General features: G+C 40.3%; 1 protein-coding gene across 5 annotated transcripts; it reads left to right on the top strand.

The window, feature by feature from the left end:
* Positions 1 to 236: 236 nt before the first annotated feature.
* aspg (asparaginase homolog (S. cerevisiae)) lies at positions 237 to 18,696 on the top strand. Of its 5 annotated transcripts, XM_074661655.1 has the most exons (19): positions 237 to 719; positions 3,679 to 3,805; positions 5,268 to 5,303; positions 7,234 to 7,345; positions 7,530 to 7,655; positions 7,766 to 7,849; positions 8,465 to 8,591; positions 8,691 to 8,803; positions 10,049 to 10,234; positions 10,345 to 10,458; positions 10,618 to 10,737; positions 10,912 to 11,007; positions 12,812 to 12,975; positions 14,342 to 14,428; positions 14,956 to 15,055; positions 15,144 to 15,209; positions 15,343 to 15,393; positions 17,115 to 17,131; positions 17,568 to 18,696. In XM_074661655.1, the coding sequence occupies exons 1-19, from the start codon at positions 461 to 463 to the stop codon at positions 17,575 to 17,577; spliced, it is 1,995 nt and encodes a 664-aa protein (XP_074517756.1). In that variant the 5' UTR covers positions 237 to 460; the 3' UTR covers positions 17,578 to 18,696. The 5 variants fall into 5 exon arrangements, with proteins under 5 accessions (XP_074517756.1, XP_074517759.1, XP_074517755.1 ...); XM_074661658.1 differs by lacking the exon at positions 15,343 to 15,393; XM_074661654.1 differs by lacking the exon at positions 17,115 to 17,131.
* Positions 18,697 to 23,323: the final 4,627 nt, after the last annotated feature.

Raw genomic sequence — 23,323 nt, 5'->3', positions numbered from 1 at the left:
CCACTGCAGCTTTAAGGATTTTATCTGTTGCATGCAAATTTGCAGTATTCTTATTTAGTAAATATTATTCAGATATAATATTATTCAAAACAAATCCGTACAAATATATTCTGCAGTTTTATTGTAACACCTGTGCCTGCCCCTCTATGGACATATGAAGTTTGTTGCTCTTGAGGCCACGCCCAACTCAGTGACGTCACGGTGGACACTTGTCCATCAGCGCGTTTCAAGGGCAAAATTAGAGAGAGGGGTGCTAGATGAGGAAGAATCAAGTACTGCAGGCTACATTAACTAAATGACGGTACCGCCCTCTGTTTAATACATCACATGATAACGATGGAAGCTGTTTTTCAGAATAAAAGAGCAGGGAAGCGGTACCGTGTGTCAGCGTGCTTCCAGCTAGTGAAGACCACCGTGTTGTGAACTAGCGCTTTATAACGGGGCACCTTTAATCTTCATCATGGCGGACAACAGCATCAACAACCTGACATCTCTGGCCCGGGCTCTGTCTCAGCCTAAACTGGACCTGACAGAAGTGAACGATATTAGTTCTCTGAGAAATCTCCAGCTGCATCCATGTCGAAGGAGACAGTTGTCTAGCTGCAGCTCGTTTGAGACGATTGAACCGGCGGCGGCCACTTCACCGACGTCCGCCCTCGAGGCTCGAGTCCTGGTCATCAACACCGGAGGAACCATCGGGATGACACTTCATGATAATGGTATCTATTTATCTGTGTCCTTATACATCCAAAGGGTGGAGCAGCTACAGTGTGACAGCTCTGCTAGCACAGGAGTTAGCACCTGCTATCATGTTACAGCTAGCATGCGCACATAGAGTCAACGTGACAACAACATGCATCCAAAAATAGTCCTGCAAACAGCTTAACTACACAGCCCAAGCTATAGCTTATAACAGCTCGCATGCTAAAGGACACTATAAAATAAGATAAGATAAGATAGAACTTTATTAATCCCGAAGGAAATTCTTGTGCCAGAGATTGCTAATAAATATAACAAAATTACAAATTCAAGTGTATACAATAAAAAAGTACTATTTCTAGCACCAGTGCCTAATAGAATAACAATTAAGTAAGATACATTTAGTAAAATGAGTAAATAAGATAAGATAAGTAAAATAAAAAAGGCAAAGTAAGATAAAAAAAAAAAAATACAGACGTGGAAAAACACTTTTCAAATTGTTCTTAACAGTTTTAAAATACATTTTAAGGCTGATTATCAGACCAAATTATTGGTCAAATAATGATAGAAAGCATGACTTTTTAATTCTACAAAGTGGCTCTCTGGTGAATATAAAAGGAAAAATAATATAAGATAGAACTTTATTAATCCAAAGGAAATTCTTGTGCCAGAGATTGCTCAAAAATATAACAAAATTACAACAAGTTCAAGTGTATAAAATACAAGAGTATAAAATAAAAAAAGTACTATTTCTAGCACTAGTGCCTAATAGAATAACAATTAAGTAAGATACATTAAGTTAAAATGAGTTAATAAGATAAGATAAGTAAAATAAAAAAGGTAAAGTAAGCTAACAAACAGAAAAATAAGTAATATTGCACATGTTGGACATTAATATTGCACACAATGAACAGTGATATTGCACATGAGAATATAAAAAGAAGTATTGCACATTCTATTGATATTATATTTGTACTCAGTGTCTGTTGTTTTCAGCTACAGGTGTACATATGAGCAAAACTGTCTCTACACTGGCTCCCTGTCTCTCTGAGAATTGATTTCAAAATACTCCTGCTGGTTTACAAAGCACTAAATGGTTTAGGGCTAAAATACATTTCTGATCTTCTGCTATGTTATGAACCATCCAGACCTCTCAGGTCATCTGGATCAGGTCTGCTTAGTGTCCCCAGAGTCACAACTAAACATGAAGAAGATCAGCGTTCAGTTTTATGCACCAAATATCTGGAACAAGCTCCCAGAAAACTGCAGGACCAACTCCAATGTCACATATTCTCTCAATGAATAACTAGATGTTGACATGAGGCAACATCTAAAGCATGTTGTGAGGCTACTGCATCCAAAGGTTCTGTCAGCTTCAGGGTCACGTTAGAGCAAAACCACCCCTCCATCAACGTTTCACTTCCTTATTTACTTAGTATTTACCATATAGCCTAAAGGGGTTTGTTGTTGTGACAATGTTATATAATAAAATTGTATTGTTATTGATAGATAGATAGATGCACTTTATTGATCCCAAATTGGGAAATTATTGTGTTACAGCAGTAGGTTATCCAAGCAATGTACAGGTCAATGCACAGAATACTGGAATACGTTATAAATATACCCTTACTACTACAACTTGCATAAAAATATCGAAATTATAAACATTAGCAAGTGTGCAAAAACAAACTAGACATTAGAAAAGTGTGCAAGATACAGTGTTTTGTTCTTCAATAAAAAAAAGAAAAAAGAAAATTGAGGTAGTAAATGTGCAAATGTAGCTGTGCAAAATTGAACATCCATCCATCCATCCATCCATCTTCAACCGCTTATCCGGGATCGGGTCGCGGGGGCAACAGCTCCAGCAGGGGACCCCAAACTTCCCTTTCCCGGGCCACATTAACCAGCTCTGACTGGGGGATCCTGAGGCGTTCCCAGGCCAGAGTAGAGAATCAGCTCCAAGTGACTTTTCTGCAGTTAAAAAAAAAAAAATCAACAAGAAAATTCATCTTTTATTCCTCTTTTTTTTCTTTTCCAAATATCTGGAACAAGCTCCCAGAAAACTGCAGGACCAACTCCAATGTCACATATTCTCTCAATGAATAACTAGATGTTGACATGAGGCAACATCTAAAGCATGTTGTGAGGCTACTGCATCCAAAGGTAAAATTGAACATGTGCAAGATTATTACAGGACTTAAAAAAGAATGGAGTCTGGTTGAGATTGTAGGCTTGTCTCTAAATCTGATTAAATGGCCTGGTTATGAAGCACACTAACAGATTATGCTTAAATGTGGATTGTAGGTCCATAAATCGACATGTACAGTATATGCACCAAAATGCACACTACTCATGGTGTCCTCACATTTATGTTTAAAGACCCTAGAATCATACATTTCTAGCCATTCAATCTGCTAGTTCAGAGTGAAATATATATTGACAACTGCTTTTCACTGAATTTTGAAATGACTCTCCCAAACCAAGGCCATGTCCCAGTAACTGAAACATGGGTTGAGTCTACTTTGGATCATCAATACGTGTTCACTTTGTGTGCCATTTGAGTCTGAGACTGTGGGCGTCCCCTCAGACCAAACTTCGGAGAAAGTTGATCCCTTCCCTCTATGCTCATGTGGCTGTCAGCCGCCACGTGTCTCTCATTTAAATTGTAATGAAGATGCTGGCTTTCATTCAACTCTTCTACAGCAGCAGTAGTGCAATGTATTAGCAGTTCTTCACTTTAGACATGTGCCTAGTTCAATGGCCTAAAAACGATTAACTTAAGAATCATAATTTAGGGGTAATTTTCAGCCCCTGCAATAATGACATTTCTCACATTTACCACTAGGGTTCAGTATGAGACTGGTGTTTGGTGTTGAGCTGATTGTAAAGCCCTTATACTATTCTCCTAAACTGTTACTGATAAACAAGCTATGAAATATTACAATAACCCCCTTTTTTTTCTATCCCTGTCCCCCACAGTGCTCGCCCCACAAGCCAATTCTTTTGTTCAGAGCTTGCGTAAGTTGCCCATACTACACGATGAGTTGTACGCCCAGCAGACCTGCCTCTATGACTACTACGGATCTGAGAACAGCCTGGTCCTGCCGTAAGTGCACCCAGAATTACTCCCTGCTCAGTCAGCACGTAGCTATATAACTTTATTCAGAAAAATGACAATAATCTATGTTCTGCTTAGGGATGCACGGATACCGGATTGCATATCAGGCCGATACTGACTCAAATAGATGGATCGGATATCAGTGACAATGGGGCCGATTTATTAAAATGTTATGTTTGTATACTATAAACATTACATACTGGAATTTTAACTCCTGTTCACATTTTGACCAATTTGTTGCTGCGTTAAAATTATAATTCCTTTTCATTTTGAAGATTTTTTTTTTGCCAAGTTGCTGGTGTACAATTTATTATTTTGATAATAAATAATAATTCAGTAAATGTTAAATTTAAGCCTGATGTTGCCTTACACGTAAGAGAATGAGCCCAGTCACTTCCACACCTTGAGCCATACAGCTTATTAGTTAAACACTGGTATCGGATCGGTACTCGGTATCAATATCGGGACTGAAAACGTTGGATCGGTGCATCCCTAGTTCTGCTCCTCACACTACCATGCTCTTGTCTACAGAGAGTAAGGATTCATGTTCTGATTGTATGTGTAATATCTTCTACTTCAAGACATTTTATGTTTATATATATATTATGGGCATCTTTTAGATGCTAAAAAAACCTTAAAGTCAGAGTCACAAACACATACAATGTTTCTTTTTAACCAGTTTCAAAGCCATTTGGTTTTATTTTTTGTCATTTGCAAGCTTTATTTGATATTTGATTCAAAGTGTAATTATCTGGTACCTTGAAGATTATCATGTGAGCATCATGCAAGGTCAGCGGTGATCACAGAGGCAGCAAGTATTGTTGGCTTTACGTATGTAAATCAGTGTACAGTAACAACAAAGGTAATTGTCAAATGCAAATTCAAAATGTTTATCACTTATATTGAACTTAAAAGATTGTCATGCACTTTATTTTCCATATACTTCCATCACAATTAATTTCACTACCTGTCATCTTCTTTTTCATATGTCAGCGGACTAATTTGCCTAATCTTCTAAGGTCTTTAGACTGCTATAGAAACCTAGACAACAATGGGCTGAAGGAACCTTTTAGTTCCTTGAAAAGTAGTCCCGCGACTAAAATTACCAGACACTTCTCAGTGGAAACCCGGAAAAATGTTACACTTCATCTACTATAGAGTTATTTGCCCTGGAGAGCTAAACCAGGCCGAAATCATGTTGTTTCTACAGTATGTGCAGACCACTGTGAAGAGAATGAAATGTGTACTGTAGGTTAAATCATGTTGGAGTTGATAAACACTGCACCTTGTAATCATGACTATTAGTTTATACCCAAAGAGTACAGTTTGTATTATTGTCTTCATACAGTGCACTTTACAGTTTATATCAGAAAAAGCAGAAACTGAATGGAAACGACTCGCTGTCCTCAACGGTTTTAATGACGCTAAACTGCTTTTGTTGCTTCAACAGGAAGCCAACGCCCCATTCTGACCGTCTATTTCACGGGTGCTGTAGCGCTGGTTACATTGTGTGTGCCTGCGCTGTGTCTTGAGAGTGGTTTGATGTCTCTGCGGAGACCAAATGTTTGGGTGTGCTTGCCTGACGGGTAATGCATGCCAACGTGGCCTTAAATACCAGGAAGGACACAGGTGCACGGAGCTGTGTATTGCCTGAAGTAATATTTGTGTCTCTCTTACTCACACACTTAAAGCTAATGTCACCAACAAGCCAGCTGCCTTAATGTGTGGCAGAGGAGCAGCCCAGCTGAGATAAACTAATGTTTCCTCGAAGTTTTGTTTGAGAAGCAAGGCTAATCTACTCTATTGCTGTTTGTTTAATCCACGTTGTCTTGACGTCTGGTGCATGTGCTGTGGAGCAGTGAGAGCGGAGCCCCCAGCCGATCAACGGCCTCTTAATTGTCAGCGATAGTGGCGGCGCCTTTTACCCGAAACTTACCCTCACTCACTCATTTCCATACCGCCTTCATGTCGACTGTGAAAACTGTCTGAACGGCAGTGGGATGTATGGTAAAGATCTGTTTGGAAGGCTTATTAAAATTATTTTGGAGGACTGTTCACACCTTCAGCAAATAGAGCATGATCTCCTTTTCCATATTTGCTCATCCTTGAGTTGGCTAAATGTTAATAATATCAACGGATGTAGGCTCATACGCAAGTCTAATACTGTAAGCAGTACCAGCCCATGTTGAAGGAGGGAATTAGTTTATTGATTTATTGAAAAGCTTTATGTTGAGAGGCAACGCCACAAGGCTGTTTGCCCCCCCCCCCCACCTCCAACCCTGTTCCTCCACCTCTCGAGTCCCCAGTCATGCATATACACACACAGACATTCATTATTCTTAAGCTATGGGGCATCTTAGCACGAGTATGCTAATAATATGTACACCTTAGGGTACACTGCCAGATAGATGAATAATTGGTGATTTAAATAGTATTTTTCTTGTGGCTTCCAGATTATGAAAAACATATGTTGTAGGGTCGTGTGTGGACTTGAGGCTAATTAGAGGAGTGCCTGTAGGACCCCTGGTTGGGTGAACCGTCCCCCTGCTGTTCCATTCAGCTCCTATCTTCATGTTATAAGGCTGCCCTATGGTAATGTGTGTGTGCGTGGGGGGGAGGTGGGTGTCCCACCCTGTTTCTTTAAAAGGGAGATTAAAAAGAAAATCTTTCCACGGCTCTTTAGCCGGTCACGCCGCTTTATACGTATTGTCGCAGGTGAGGCCGTGGGACGCCCGAGTTAAACTCCACTTAGAGGCGACATCGATATGTATACATGAAAGGCTCCCTCCCTTGTAATAAGAAGGAAAAAGAAACATGGACTTTCGCCCTAACCTGATGACACAAATAACCCTGAAGATATATCAAATCAGCCACCCTGACATCCCTCAGCCCGGCCTGTGTTTACAATACACAGCGGTAAAGCTCCACACAACATTACCAGCAGAAAGGAAAAATGGCAAATTTTAAAAGTGCTTTCTCTCTTTAACCGTATGCCAACCGTGCCCCTCCCTTTTTACACTTCCAAAACTCTCTCTCTCTCTGTGTGTCTGAAACAGGTTTTGGCACCCTGCTGCTGAGACAGAAGGCCCGGCTAAATAGACTTTGTCTCGCTTCATAAAGTCAGCTTGGTTTTCAGCATTCTTCCTATCCTTCTTTAAACTCACTTCTTAAAATTTAACCAGAACTTGATCCGACTTTGTTAAACGAGCATGTTGAAGACAAATAATCATTTGCCACAGTGGAGATAACAATCATTTGTTTAACCTTGTGTCCTTTTATGTGGTTTTTGGAGTGAACGTCGACTAAAATTACTGATTTATTTTGGGTTGTTTGTCCTGTTTTGTTTGTGTATAGATAATTAAATGTGTGTATATAACCACAGAAACTCCTCTATAATGAACTGCTCTCTCTTCCAGGCTGAGTAAAGAGAATAAGAGGATAATCTACAATATTGTAGAGTACAGTCCTTTGCTGGACTCCTCCAATATGACCACAGATGACTGGGGTCGATTTGGAAAGGACATTGAGGTACTTTCTGCTGGAACCATTTCTAAATAAACAACTTATAATTTCTGCTTTTTAAAAGCTAGGCATCAATTAAGCCTATAAGATTCATAGAGCTCATAAAATACAGCATATAAAATGGTAGGAAAAAAAGCATTGTATTCATGCTGCCATCTAAAATGATCCGCATTATGTTTTTCTTGTCTAGAAAAACTATGAAAACTACGATGGTTTTGTGATCCTCCACGGCACAGACACCATGGCTTACACTGCCTCTGCCCTGTCCTTCATGTGTGAACATTTGGGCAAACCAATCATTCTCACCGGATCACAGGTAAGAGCTGCTGTCCTCAAGGGTCTAACACAAAATGACCCAAAATGTGTCTGCAGCATTTTAAATAATTCCTGCCCTCCTTAAGACGAGAAACTTTTATCTCTGCTCAGGTGCCGATCTATGAGATGAGGAATGACGGCAGAGACAACCTGCTGGGGGCGCTGCTGATTGCTGGCCAGTTTGTCATTCCTGAGGTGAGGAGAAGAAAAAAAAGGAGATGGGACATAAATGCTCCTCACATACTCAATATTAGATTATTAAAATCATTTAATTTGGCAGCCTCAAAGAGGGAAAATGAAGAATTTCTGTATTTGTGAATGTAAGAGAGAAAATGAATATGAGACTCTAGATGTGACTTTCTTTTGCGGGCATTCAAAAGGTAACAAAAGCTCCGCTAAACGACTTGTCTGATGACAATGCTTTCTAACGTCGGTGTTTCGCAATACTGAACGACAAATACCAGAACAGGAACAACGCTGAAAAGAGTTATCTGTGTCCATCTACCTACCACCAAAGTGCAGTAAAACACTGTTTTGTCCACAAACTCAGTTCACTGTCATAGAGGAGAAAAGCAACCAGAAAATATGCTGAAGCTGGAATCAGGATTTTTTTTTAACAACTCAAACTGTTTAATCGATTATCAAAACAGTTGACAACTAATCGATTAATGTTGCAGCTCTAAATGAGTTTTGATAAAACAGTTCCATCTTTAGATGTGTTCTCACAGGTTTTCATGTATATGTTAAAGGGATTTTGTCCTTGTAGAAGAGCGAATGTTGTGCCTTAAATACATCTTTGTCTCTATTCAGGTGTGCTTGTATTTCTACAACAAACTCTACAGAGGGAACCGTGTGACCAAGGTGGATGCTGGGAGTTTCAATGCGTTCTCCTCTCCTAACTTGCCTCCTCTGGTCGTTTGTGAAGTGGACATTACAAGTAAGCCGTTGATGTAATGGGTCTGTCGTCATGTGGAAAATAAATGCTACTTTTCTTCACTTTTAATCTGTTTTTTTTCTCTCCATCTGTTCCTTTTAGTCAACTGGGACACAGTGTGGAGGGCAAACACCACAGCAAAGTTTCACGTGAGCACTGAGCTGAACAGGAACGTGGGCCTGCTCCGGCTCTTCCCAGGAATCACTTCTGCTACTGTGAGTCGCTCAGCTGAACTCAACCGGACCAGAGATGTTTACTCTGTCTCGGTCACAGCTGTTGCCTTTGGTCTTTGGTTGATGTGACACACAGCAGAATCATTTTTTCCTCATTGGGGAATCATTCAGCAGCTCATAGTTTGATGTATTTGTTCTTGCACAGACTTGACTGATCTGTCCAGACTGTTTGTGGTACGCACAGACAAAAGAATCACATTATAGATCACTCATTACCTGCTTTAAAAATATAACACTAAAATTCACTTTATCTCAAGAGTATAATCTAATTTCTTTTAATTATTTATGGATAATTACACAAAGATTCTATTTAGTCAACTGATGAAAGGAGTAAATTAGAAATGTTAACAGCATGGTGCAAAGTTTTCCTTCTCCGTGTAATTAAAGATATGTTCTTCAAAAGTAACCGACTGCTCAAAACTGCTGTTTTGTCTAACTGCAATAAAATATAGTTAACTTTAATTTAATTGCGCTATTACCCGTCTTCCGTTACCTTCCCCGGTCATGTAAACTGCCATCAAAGCTCAGCCCAGAGAAAGATGAGAAGGAGTTATGGGCCATGACCAATCACCCTGTAAAGAGGGAGGACTGGCGTAGATACTGTAACGTTTAGCTGCACCTCCCCCCTGCAGAGGCTGCTGGGAGAGCAACTTTACTGTCTCAATCTGCTCCCACTGCCCAGCTCGGCTATCAAGACTTCCTTACGGCCTTTAACTGCCTTTTACGAGGCGCTGTTTTGATTATGCACCAGGCTCTCGTCGTATGAGAGCTTCATTGGTAATCTGCGTCAAAACATTTCTTGTCAAACTGCTTACCACGTCAAAAAAATCCTGACCGAACCTGGCACTTTTAATGTCACCTTCTTCTTATGTTTTATGGTGACTGCTTTGCCAAGTGACTTTATGCTTGCTAACACCTTCAGATTAATTGCCCTCCTTCCTGCCATTTCAGTCATCTGCCATTCTAGTCAGACGCCATGGCTAATGATGTGGTATAGGGCCTCCCGGTGCCAGCCAACCAGTGACTGAGATACTGGTTGCATAGACGGCACCAGATGGGCTTTTAGGAGAGTGGATGGTCTCATGCATCGGAGTGAAAGGGGCTGCAGGAAAAATAACATGGAATACTAATTCCTCAATTTGATTTCTACACAGTTGAGAAGCCAGTCCAGTTGGCTGTAAATCTTGGGGAGTTTATAATGTGAATGCTTTGTATGTCTGCGTCCAGGTGAAGGCTTTCCTGCAGCCGCCCATGGAGGGTGTGGTACTGGAGACCTACGGCAGTGGAAATGCCCCCGATAACCGTCCTGACCTGCTGAATGAGCTGAAGAAGGCCACCGACTCCGGTGTCATCATCATCAACTGCACCCAGTGTCTGAGGGGGACCGTGTCTGCATCTTACAACACTGGCAAGGCATGTCACGACACGTACCACTCAATCCTGCCCCATTTTTACCAAATGGAGAGACTGTCCAGTTGAGAGAATCAATCACGTCTTATATATATATACCTATGACTTCTCAGGTGTTGATGGATGCAGGGCTGATAGCTGGTGGTGACATGACTCCAGAGGCTGCCTTGTCAAAGCTGTCCTACGTACTGGCCAAGAAAGACATAACTCTGGATGCCAAGAAAAAGGTTGGTGTCTACTTTCAAAAGTAGCATCGCTTTTAACACTTAAAGTCTGTAGAGAGAGTTTGTAGATTAACAGGATCTCCACATATAAGATAATAATAATAATAATAATAATAATCAGGAAAAAATGTGAAGCTCAGGTGTGTGTGTTATTCTGTCCAGATGATGGCTCAGAACCTGCGAGGTGAGATGACCTCTGACTTGGCAGGAGCCAAGTTGTGTCTGAGCGACAGCCGCTTCATCCAGGTCATCGCCAAGTCTCTAAGCGTCAGCTGCAAGGCGGTGAGCGCCGCCGCCTATACAGAGACGTACATAATGTGACTACCTATCACTTCACCAAACAAACTGCTATTATGCATGCAATGTTGAACCCATCATTCCAAAACGTGAAGTTAATTAATTTTTACACATTCAGACGAGTAGTAGTTTTCTGATTAAAGTCTGTGTTGTCGACAGGAGCTGGAAGCCATCCGTGATGCCCTGACTCCCCCTCTGGCGTGTGCTGCTGCGAAGATCGGAGACATAGAGGCCTTCGATGCCCTAAAGGAAATGGTACACTACGATCTCAGTTACACACGTAGAGTTGATAATCACTACCTGTTTTTGACTGTTTGTCAAGCACGTAATAACCCTTTAATAACCCTACTCACACCATGGGGTTATCAACGGCCCGAACCTCATAATGACTAAATTTCACTCTATAGCCCTAACCCCTACTTCTATCAAATATAATTAAAACACATTGAACTTTTAAATAAACCAAATGATATTTTTACCATAATAAAATTAGTGCTAACACGATGAAACTAAGGCCTATATTTCAAATAAAAGAAAACTAGATAGAATCTTCTGACTGAAATAAATAAAATAATACAAATAAATAATGTGCCTCTTTTAGTAAAAGTGCAAACAGAGCTTTGAGCAGCCCCTTTTCACTTTTCTCTTCATTTTTTTCTACTTTCTCTCCTAGAGAGAGATGTTAGTGCCATTCTCATGCACATGTATAGGTGCTGTTGTTCTCTCTAGCAAACACACAGTAAGAAATTGAAGCTATCACTGTATTAAATGGATTAGCTATCAACCTTCCTAGGCTATGACACTCTAAACACAGCTTAGCACTCGGCTTTTAAGCCAGCAGAGCAGCATTTTACCAGTCTTACCTCGATCTGTTTGTTTTGTAGGGTTAACGCACCAAGGTGAACCTTTTTTTTCCAGGGTCACTACTATCCCGTAATAGAGGGGTATGGGAAATAACACACAGCCTCACAAAACATGAGGCTGGACTGGTAAGGCAGGCCTAGAGTTGCCCGAGCGGTCACGTGTGCATGTTTGTATGTGGCTCGACTTGTATGCAGTCACTGCTTGGATCAGCCTACAGTTTCTATGGACAAATCAAAACTGTAAATGTGCTACTAAATGTGCTATATTCATCTCCCCACAGAAATCTGCTTGTGATGAACTTTGGCCATTTCTTTTTTCACTTTGATTTTCATTCATCCTCCTACTCCTCATTTATTTGTTTGTTGCCTCTACATGTGCTGCTGAACAGTGATAAAGAAATAGAGCTGCAACGATTAATCGATTAGTTGTCAACTATTAAATTAATCGCTAACTAATTTGATAATTGATTAATGGGTTTGAGTAATTTTTTTAAAGAAAAAAAAGTCTAAATTCTGATTCCAGCTTCTTAAATGTGAATATTTCCTGGTTTCTTTACTCCTCTATGACAGTAAACTGAATATCTTTGAGTTGTGGACAAAACAAGACATTTGAGGACGTCATCTTGGGCTTTAGGAAACACAGATTCACATTTTTCTGACATTATAGACCAAACAACTAATCGATTAATCAAGAAAATAAGCAACAGATAAATCAACAATAAAAATAATCGTTAGCTGCAGCCCTATAAATAAGGTTACAGAAATGTATTAAAGGATAAGGCTGGCGATATTTTATGTTTTTGTTATTGTCAACACGTCCTATAAAACAACAAAAAACAACAATCTCTCAATATCTCTCAACTTTCCTACTCTGTCTGTGGCACTCAGCCTCATTCATTGTAAACTACAGCACCAGTGTTCATTGTAACGAAGGGAACATGACACCCAGTGCCACTGTGTGCTTTATTGATGTGTTTTTAATAGTTTGTGGACAAGTAAGCTCTAAGGCACGAAGGAAAAAGCTATATCATGCTTTGGCCTCACACATCATACTTATTAATAGGATCAATTTATTGTTGGCTTTCCATATTATTTCAGATTTGTTGACAATAAGGATAAATCTAGATGATCATCAGCCTTATCCTTTAACCACAAGGTGAAGCACACTAATGTGTTCATGTTTGTCTTCGGCACAGGGCAGTAACTTCTGTCTGGGTGACTACGATGGACGTACACCCCTACATATTGCCGCGTGTGAGGGCCACCTCAAACTGGTGGAGTACCTACTGAATAACGGAGCTACAGTCTACGCTAAAGATCGCTACGGGGACACACCCCTAAGCAACGCCGTGCGCTTCAGGTAAAACTCATTTTAAAGAATAAGGGCTGATGTGTTAGTTTTTATCCGTCTGTTAGAGTAATAATGCCATTTATGAAGTTGCAAACGCAACATTTACAATCCCCCTTTGGCCATTAGCAAACATCGAGTATTTCCTGAAAATATGTTGTTAATAGCTGCTGTAGAGGGAAACTTCATTAAATGAGCTGCTGCAAGGTAGAGAACGTGGCTCTGCTTAAATGACAGGAAGGGAGCCGCGGCTGTCAGAGGGGGTTTGAGACCAGGGGAGCAACTCGTAATGGAGTTTAGAGGCCAGGCAACAATTATAAACTAATTAGCCTAATTGTAATCTGACAGTTTAGACGCTGTTTATTTTTACCAAAGCTGTTTTTTTTTTTTTTTTGTCATTCATTGACATTGCTGTGTAAATGTCTATCAGGGAGAAGCCACGCTTAATGTTTCAGATTTAGTGCTAAGTTGAGCCTCAGGGTGAAAACGTTTGTATTTGTCGAAGCCGTGCCAAAAGGCTGTTGTCCTATTTTAACGGTTGGCACTGCAAGTATAGACTTGTTTCCTTTTGTGATGATAGAGGGATGCATTAGAGCAGCTAGCACCTGTCGTTACGCTTCCGATGCTACACACACACACACACACACACACCTCTGCTTGCTTTGCCCTTCCTAAAATGTCTTTTCATGAAATGACACTAAGTAATAGAACTGGAGTTTTTAGTTTTTGTCGCCATGTCCAACGCGCTTTAAATGTCACTGACATTTCACAGTGCACCACAGCCCGATGCCCATATAAGGAGTGGCAGAATGCATGGAGAAAGAAGGGTTTGAGAACAAACATGGGGAGTGTCCTCTGAACCAGTCCGACCAACCTGCTCCCAGTTTCACAGATGAGATGATACTGGCTTCTTGACTCTACAGGAAGTCGTTTAAATCATTCTATTAATATTTCCCTTGGCTGTGTGTGCCTCTACATACCTCTAAACAATTAAGCATCAATTTGAACTCTATTACATTGCATGCTCAGCTCTTATTTATAAACTCAGCTCGGAGCTTAACATGTTTAGTGCTTTTTCGGATTTATTGAAAAGTTCCTGTCACTACAAGTGTCACTGCAGGTGTCACTGCAGGTGACTACTGCGTGGGTGGTTGATTGCAGGGGATAAGGAACTTGTTCTTACATGCCAAACTAAAACCACACTGACTCATTGAAAGTCAAACGGCATTAAATTAAAATAGTCTATCTAAGTTATCTTTCTTAGCAGGATTTACGAGGTGATCATTTCAGTATCAGCTGAATGATCTGCTATTATACAGTATATCACATATACAGTAATAAGTATATGGCTTTATTGCATTCTCTCTAACTAACTTAGGCACAAGGAGGTGGTGAAGCTGCTGAGAAAGACCGGAGCCCACTTCTCCAGAGACGGGCTGGATGAAGCGGGAACTGAACTGTGCAGGTGAGACGTACAACAACCGTGTCTTCAGACAACATGTACAGTCACAACTTGCTCGTTTGCTCAGCCCATCATCACGGTGACCCATCCTACATAGCTGACACAGGTTCAACCAGTCGCCCCGCTGTTACACAAACTGTAGGAATGCTCCCCGGCAGCATAGCTCCGGATCTGTTCTGCATCTGTGCTGGCAAATGTACGACACACCGGCTGGCCCCTGTTGTTATTTATCTACCTGAGACACCCGACAGGTTTTTGTCGAGATGGTTCCAATTCACAGTTTCAGAAACACGCCTTTTGTAAACTACAATGAACTTGTGTCGCTATTAAGATAAAACGACAAACAACCAATCGAGGCAAGAGGTCCATCGTTATCGATTTATTCCTGTGATGTTGTCCCTGTATGTCTCTTGCTGACCCCGTTTGGAGAAGTCTCTTTACACAACAACTTGTCCTTCACCCGGTGGCTATTTGATTGTTTGATTCAGGGAAACGCTGTAATAACCCTGTCATGTCCTCCTGTATTACAGCCTGGCAGCCAGCGGTGACCTGGAGGGCCTGGAGATCTGGAGCCTTGCCGGAGCTGATCTGAATAAACCCGGCTATGACGGACAGACAGCGCTTCGAGTGGTGTGTTCTCTCGGCACATGCACTCCACTTTTAATAACACAGTTCATAAAGTGAAACTATTCATTCTTTTTTTCTTCACCTGTCATAGGCCCAGGCTGTTGGCAAAAAGGATGTGGTGGCCTTTTTAGTCCAACTCTTGAGCAAAAAACCCAAGGTAACCCTACAGGATTTCCATTCTAGCATCTCTATTTCTGTTAGCAGCTTTAACTTCATTTGCATGCCAGCATAGCGATCAGACTGGTATAATTCTCTGTCTATAATTACATGTTTGTTTTGTTTAATTTCAGACAGTATTTGGGGAATTTAATGAGTATGATGAATATGATGATGATGATGAGGTAAATAAGATGTGAACGTGTGTGTCCCAGTTTGTGTATTTCCCATATTGAGCATGAGATCCTCTTTAGCATGCTTGCTTTAGCTCCTCTTTTTTTCTTTGTTGTGCATGCCCTTGTGTCTATTCGCAATCCTTCCATCCATTTTATACACCGCTTGTGTATACCAGCATGCATTGTTACAAGACACCCCTGTATAGGTCACAGTCTATCACAGGACTAAAACACACATGTATACACAACAAACACATTCACACCTACAGGCTGTTGAGAGCTGCCAGTTCACCTGGCACCAGACAGTGGGAGAACATCAAACTCCGTACAGGAAGGGCTCAGTTGTCCCTGCTAGCGTTTAAAACAACGGCTTTCTGGCTTGCGACAGTGCTAATCACCAAGTGTCCATGAGGCCCTTGTGAATATTATGATTTAAAGGGGAACTGTGCCCATTTTCAAAATTCATACATGTTGTTCCTATGGTTTAAGACGGTCCAAAAAATATTAGTAAACATGAACTACTCTCTCCCAAATCCAAAAACTAGAGTGCTAAAATTCAAATTTGTGATGTCATAGGGTATAAAGTGTGGAGCTGCTCCATATACAATGAATAAAGAAAGATGTTATAGATGACACTGAGAGGCATGGCCATTTTCAAAGGGGTCCCTTGACCTCTGACCTCAAGATATGTGAATGAAAATAGGTTCTATGGGTACCCACGAGTCTCCCCTTCACAGACATGCCCACTTTATGATAATCACATGCAGTTTGGGGCAAGTCATAGTCAAGTCAGCACACTGACACACTGACAGCTGTTGTTGCCTGTTGGGCTGCAGTTTGCCATGTTATGATTTGAGTATATTTATTATGCTGAATGCAGTACCTTTGAGGGTTTCTGGACAATATTTGTCAGTTTTGTGTTGTTAATTGATTTACAATATAAATATATATATATATATATATATATATATATATATACATTTGCATAAAGCAAGCATATTTGCCCACTCCCATGTTGACAAGAGTATTAGATACTTGACAGATCTCCCTTTTAAAGTTCATTTTGAACAGATAAAAAATGTGCGCTTAATTTGAGATTAATCACGATTAAATATTTTAATCGATTGACAGTCCTACTTTATACCCTATGACATCACAAGATTGACACTTACTTCTCTTGTTTCTGGCTTTGAGAGAGTAGCTCATGTTCACAAATATTGATTGAACTTTCCGAGGCTATGGAAATAACATATTGGAATTCTTCATTTAGGTGGTGTTCCCCTTTAAATAACATACACGATACGCAGTAAGTAAGGGATAATGTACAGCGAGCCGGTCATTGTTGTGAAAGAAACCCCTGTACATTATCCCACTTATTACACGGCTACTTACTTAAGAAATCAACAATTTGACAGAAAAACGGTCTGCCAGAGTCCGACATCAGAACTGAGCCCATAGCAACGGTCTGCTATACATAGCAACGGTCTGCTATAAAGAAATAACAGACCATGGAACGCCGTGATTGACCAATCAGAATCGAGTATTCAACAAAGCCGTGTAATAAAATGCATTAAAAGAGATTTCAAAAGATTGAACAAAAGAGAGAAATTGGTAATTGAAAAATACATTTCTAAATAAAAAAGTGATTAATCAATTAGTTTGTTGACTGAAAATGAAACAGAAACCATTTTAATCCCTTTTCTAAAAGCAAAAATGTCAAACATTTACAGGTTCCAGTTTCTAAAACGTGAGTATTTCCTGGTTTTACTCTGTTTTATAAACAAATTTAAATCAATTTCTGGGAAATTATGACTGGACTTTTTCCTCTATTTTATGATGATTAATCGATTAATCTTTTAGTCTACAAATCCATTAAACAATCAACAGATTAATTGATAATTAAAGTAATTGTTAGTTACGACCCTGGTTTTGAGAAGCAACCATGACCTTTTTAAAGTAAAGCATGCCTCAAACCTCTCTGTTGTTCATCAAAACCACATCAGGTAAACTCTGATCACCTTTAATGCCTGTCCACCCTGTGAATGCCAAACCTGTTTTACACCAGGCTGACCAGTGTGTGTCTTTGTGTGTCTTTGTGCTTGTGTGTGTGCACACTAGTAATCAGGAGCCACCTCTCACCTCCCCACTGCTTCCTGTTAATCCTGTCTCTCTTTTTGTCTCAGAGCGGAGTGATCGAGTTCACCGCCACCTCGACAGGACTGTGAGCTGACGCTACCTCAACCGACAGGAACCGTCCTCTGTTTGCATCCACTTCCTCCCAAGCCGTCCATCGACACGCCGTCCGACAAACCATCCTGTTGAATTTCACAGAGTTGCTGCCACGATGAATCCTTAGATTTGCTTCCTTTTTTAGAGCCGTCGCTGCTTACACTGATTATACCCATTAATAGCACAACATTGTGTAACCAGTACACTACATGTATGTTTTTGATTGTTGCACAGTAGTATATGTATGTGAATGTCCAATCGGATTAAACATGAAGAGAGCTGAAACCTCCCATTAGTCCATCAACAGGATGGTGGTTAAATCATTATTATTATTATTATACGCACTTAAAGAGTTAAAGAACTTTGCTGTACCATTACTTTATAAAGTAACATAGCAATATATTCAGGATATCTGAACCTACAGGGTACAGTCACAGATTGTATTTTTATGCATATTTTTTTACAGTGAGATGCTGGAAAAGTGCCATGAACTAATGAAGACCAGGTTGTCTTTTTATTATCTGGGATGTTATTCAACGTGTAACACTTGTCCACCGGCCCCGAAGCAGAGCTTTTCATTTCCTGTTGTTCAAACAGGTACTACAAAAACCTTTTCAGACTCATCCAGCCTGTTTCTTGCACTGATTACCAAGCTGGAAGAGTTGCATATCTCTCTTTGAAATGGAAAAAGGGGGAAATCTGACTATTGTGTGAGCCTGCACTTTCTGTGCTCTCCAATGAATGTCTTCTTATATTATTTGCGTCCACGATGACAAAACAATTGGCTTTGTGTGCTTCCTTATCTTTGTAAACGGTGTTAAAACATCGCTACTCTTGTTTGGTTTTAAAAAGTGAATTAAATCAATCTAGGTCAGTTTATTTTGCACTGTGATGTTAACATCTGTAAAAGAATCGTCTGTGATTAATGTGTGCAAACTAATTTAAATGACTTGAATTTGTTCCTGCTGTTACCAATGTGGTTATCGTCACAATGCTGTATTCAAAAAGGATGTTTGTGAAAGTGATTTGGTGGTATTCATTCTGTGAAAAAAACAAAAACAGAAATAAATCTCTTGTTTCAAAGCAGTGTGTCCTGTGATTGCTACTGTGTTGCACCAAATGTTGAAACTCATATGAAACTGCATATACCGCTCCTGGCTGAGGCAATCTCCAATTTGACATGGTTTTCTGTATGAATTAGCGCACGTCTAACCAATTGTTGGAGGTCATTTCTCTTAGTGCGCACAGTCCCTTTGTGTTCTCTAAAGAAATGTGTCTTGAATAATAATTGGATTCATTGTGACTGCAGTTAGGCCTTTAGGAGAAATACTACATCAAACCCAATGTGGAGCTTTATGTGTGAGCTCCTACTGTGAAATAAATCAACCAGATATGAGACATGAATCTTAAAAGATGACATTAAAAATATGCCATATGTGCATGTGACCTCTCAGGCTTCAGTGGCTGGTATTTGCTATCTCTGTCTCAAGGGCGGCTGCTCCGTCGAGCTCCTCGCTGGTGGAACCCAGCTCAGCCGGTCGGACCAGCATGGGCCTCATTCCTGTCTGAATGAGAGGCTTGTATGAACCTAGCCCCAAAACACTATATAAAGAGCTGCAAACGCTGCAGTCACTCAGTTCTGGGCTGGGATGACACCAAGGAAACACCACCGCGAGGACACAGCTCACCTTCTACAGGTAAGCACCCTTTACACACAGCTTGTTTCTGTAGATTTCTTCTGTAACATGTAGGGTCTGAAAATCTGCCATCAACGGATCATTTCAGAAAACTAATTCTAGCTGCTGTTGTTTTTTTCTTTTCTTTCACTAGTGGAGTCAACAGTTTGAAGGAAAGACTTTTCCCTGAAGAAGCGTGTGGTCCCTCTGATTAAGTGGTTCTCAACAGTTCAACAGTTCTTTGAGAAAATTGTGAAATGTTTAGGACCACTTGACCAGTCAGACAAATGCTGCCAGCTTGGGAAAAAAATGCTGCTTCTGAATGGATCTTTTAAAAACAAAAGGAAACCGTCTCTCAAGGCCTGACTTTAAAATGATTTTAGAACAACTGTGATTTCCTCTGTTTCCTTAATGTGTCTCTCTGTCTTCTACTCTCATTGTGCCCCCTTGTGTTACAATGCCAACTGCAGTCCAGGAGCTGTGGGGGGCTGTAAAAATCATCAGGCTTCGGTAATTTCATTCTGCTGGCACACATACAACATTTTTAACAGCTCTGCTGTTGCAGTAACACCCGTCTTTTCTGCTGCTTTACTGTTGCTGCTATTCAAAGGTACTGATTAAAACAAGTCAATAAAGAATCATTTGTCTCTGTTGAGTCCGTGTGGGATGATGATGATGGGACGAGAGACTGCGGGGACGGTCGCTGTCCAAAGTACTGAAACTTGCTACAAAATCACTGCATCTGCTGACATTTTACATCTAATTTTCCAAACTAGAGAAAAATGTTCTATGGTTTGTTCGATGTACACAGATATTTAGACGTGGGCAGTGGTGGAAGAAGGATTCAGATCATTTACTTAAGTAAAATGACTAATACCACAATGTGAGAATACTTCCATATAAGTTTTGCATTAAGTAAAAAAAATGTATGTATTATTGACTTAAAATATCAAAAGTAAAAGTACGCATGCAGAAAATGATCTCTGTCAGTGTTTAACTATTATATATATGGTGTTTTTGGAGTAATGTTACTGCTGCATTAATGCTGCTGTAGATGTTTAAGATTGTGATCATTTTAATTACTTTATATACAGTTGGCAAGTTTAATCTCGCTGTCCTGTGAGAACCACGTATATCTAAAGAGTCAACTATTCATGAGTTCAAGTAAAAACAGCTTTGTTTTTCAATGCATTTTCCAGCTGATCCAGCAGCATTTTTAAATTGTTTATTTAGATTAAGAGATAGGAGAATTTTCTCAACCCATAAAGGAACAATTACTCCTTCAGTTTAAACATTCAAATTCAAAATCACCAAATCTGGAGATACAGGGTTTTCACTGGACAGAAATAAAAATTGTAATCTGAAAGTAACTAGTTAGTTACCATCAGACAAATGTAATGGAGTAGAAGTATAAAGTTATATAAAATGGAAATACTCAAGTAAAGTATTCAAGTAGGCCTCGAATTTGTACTTAAGTACGTGGGCCTACTTGAGTAAATGTAATTAGGCTGCCGGACAAATCGCATACTTTTTCTTTTAACATATAGTACATACTGTAGCTCCTTACAAGGTACGTACTGTTGCATGCAGTATGCATACAATTCATAGTACATTGTCATAACATTGCGCCTTGACCTTTGACCTTTATATCTGCTGGGCAGAGGATCGTGGGTCAGAATAGACAGAAAAGTATGCATGCTGGCTTACATACTGGATGTAGTAGGACATATTGGTATTTTTGGCATACTGCATTAGACATACTATGTATTGAGACATACCAACTGTGCGTTCTTATACCCATACTACCATAATATTTAGTATGCCAGGAAAATATTTAGTATGGCCCAATACATAGTATGTCAAATGCAGTATGCCAAAAATACCAGGATGTCCTACTACATCCGGTCGCATTTTGCAGTATGCAAGCCAGCATGCTTTTCTGACTATTCTGACCCACAATCCTCTGCGCAGCGAGATGAGCAAGAGGGTCAAAGGTCGAGGCGCAATGTTTTGACAAAGTAGTATGTCCCAGTTGTATGCATACTGCATGCAACAGTGCGTATACTTTGTAAGGCACTGTTGCATGCAGTATGCATACAAACTGCATGCAACAGTGCATATACTTTGTAAGGGCAGCTGCAGTATGTAGGCTACTAAAAGTAAGAAGCAAAGTATGCAATTTGGAACGTAGCCTAAATCTTTTCCTGGCATACTAAATAATATATAGTAGTATGGGAACTGGAACATACAGTTAGTACCTGGACATGGGTCACCTATTTCTACTTTTAACCAGATATATGACACATTTCCTTGACTTTTTTTCTCCGTTACACTGTTTAAACTCTGTATTAGTCCACATTTGAACACAGCTAGACTGTGAATGCCTTAATTACATTCTAAACACACGTTTGCATTCAGAATCTTTTATTTTAGTTTGGTGGGAAAACCAGATAAAGACTCAAAATCTGACACAAGAAAATCCGGATGCCTTTTTTTCCCAAGGTATATAGGCTACTTTCTACTGCATAAATCATTCATGAAAGCAGTGTGCACCGATTATTCCCCCTCTCCTTTTTAGACAGCCCCCTTCTCCTTCTCCCTTTCATCTCCTCCGTGCGCCAAGAACTATCAATATTTGCTAAACGCTTCTCACAAAGAAGGAGAAGCTGCAGACGGAGGGTCTCACGGGCAGGAGGATAAGAGGACATAGGAGAGGAGGAGAGGCATTAATGACATGCCCAGAGCCATCCCCCTGTGCGTGCGTGTGCGAGGGCAGCAGATGTAGCAGCACACACACTCCCAGGGGATCCCGTCCCCGGAATTTCATCAGCAGCCGAGGGAGACCCACCCAGACCCACCCAGACCTCCCCACTGGGGGACGGACGTGGTAAATCATCTTTACTATGGATTGTAATTATCGGTCTGCTGACAACCCCCAGCCTCCCCCCCCTCCTCCCTCCTCTCAAAAAGTGTGTGTGTGTGTGTGTGTGTGAGTGGATTGCAAGGTGTTTTTGGGATCAAAAATAATTTATTCATCCTTAGAATATTTATTATTTACCCCCCTCTACTGGGCTGTCAAACCATCATTGTTGCATGAGTCTAAGTCTTGATTATTTTAATCATCTCTGACCTGCTGGAAAATAAAAAAAACTTGTAAAAGCCCCCCAAACTTTTGCTTTTCCTGTCCCACTGAGCTGAAACTTTGAAACATTGAATTACATGAATTAAAGTTGAACTAAAACTGTTTTGACAGCCATCTGAACCAATAGGCTAAACATAAAAAATGTCAAATGATTAAAGGGACAATCCACCCTAAATATAATTCCCCTTTAGCTATTCTACTGTTTTTATTTTTTAACTCCGCCAATGTACCCTTCAAGATCAGCTTACTTGTCATAATGATCAACAGTCAACCTGTGAAAACAGTTGTATTATGTCTTCTGTGGCTTTGGAGGCAGCTCTCTAAAGTCTGACCATGCGGCAACCTGCAGGGTCTGGAAAGTGAAGCCAATGCTGAAGTGCCTTAAACCTGCATTTTATCTAACAGCCAGCAGGGGGTGACTCCTCTGGTTGCAAAAAGAAGTCTGATTGTATAGAAGTCTATGGGAAAATGAGCCTACTTCTGACTTGGTTTATTTCCTCAGTAAACATTGTAAACATGAGTTTATGATCTCAATCGCTAGTTTCAAGTCTTCTTCAATACAGCATGATGTTCATTTAGTAAGTTATGGTCCCATTTAGAGTCAAATAGACCATAAAGCAGGGGATGCTTTAGGGTGTGGCTACCTTGTGATTGACAGGTCGTTACCACAGCGTTGTTCGGTCTGGGAGTTGTCTGTGTTTTCATCTACAACTTTAACCATTTGACAGTGTGTTTTCAGTTTATTAAAGTTCAGTATAACATTTTGGTTGCCTAACAATGTCTTGATTGAGAGTTCAGTTGTTACTTAGCGCCACCCTCTTGTGTCACTTCTGGTTGCAAAAAAACCCAAACATGTGCTGTCATGCTATCCCACTGTTCACTGCCTGTGGAG

The sequence above is a fragment of the Sebastes fasciatus genome, chromosome 15 (assembly GCF_043250625.1).
Source record: "Sebastes fasciatus isolate fSebFas1 chromosome 15, fSebFas1.pri, whole genome shotgun sequence".
Lineage (NCBI taxonomy): Eukaryota > Metazoa > Chordata > Actinopteri > Perciformes > Sebastidae > Sebastes > Sebastes fasciatus.
Note: the sequence above shows the minus strand (reverse complement) of the source record. Positions and strands in the feature narration are given on the sequence as shown.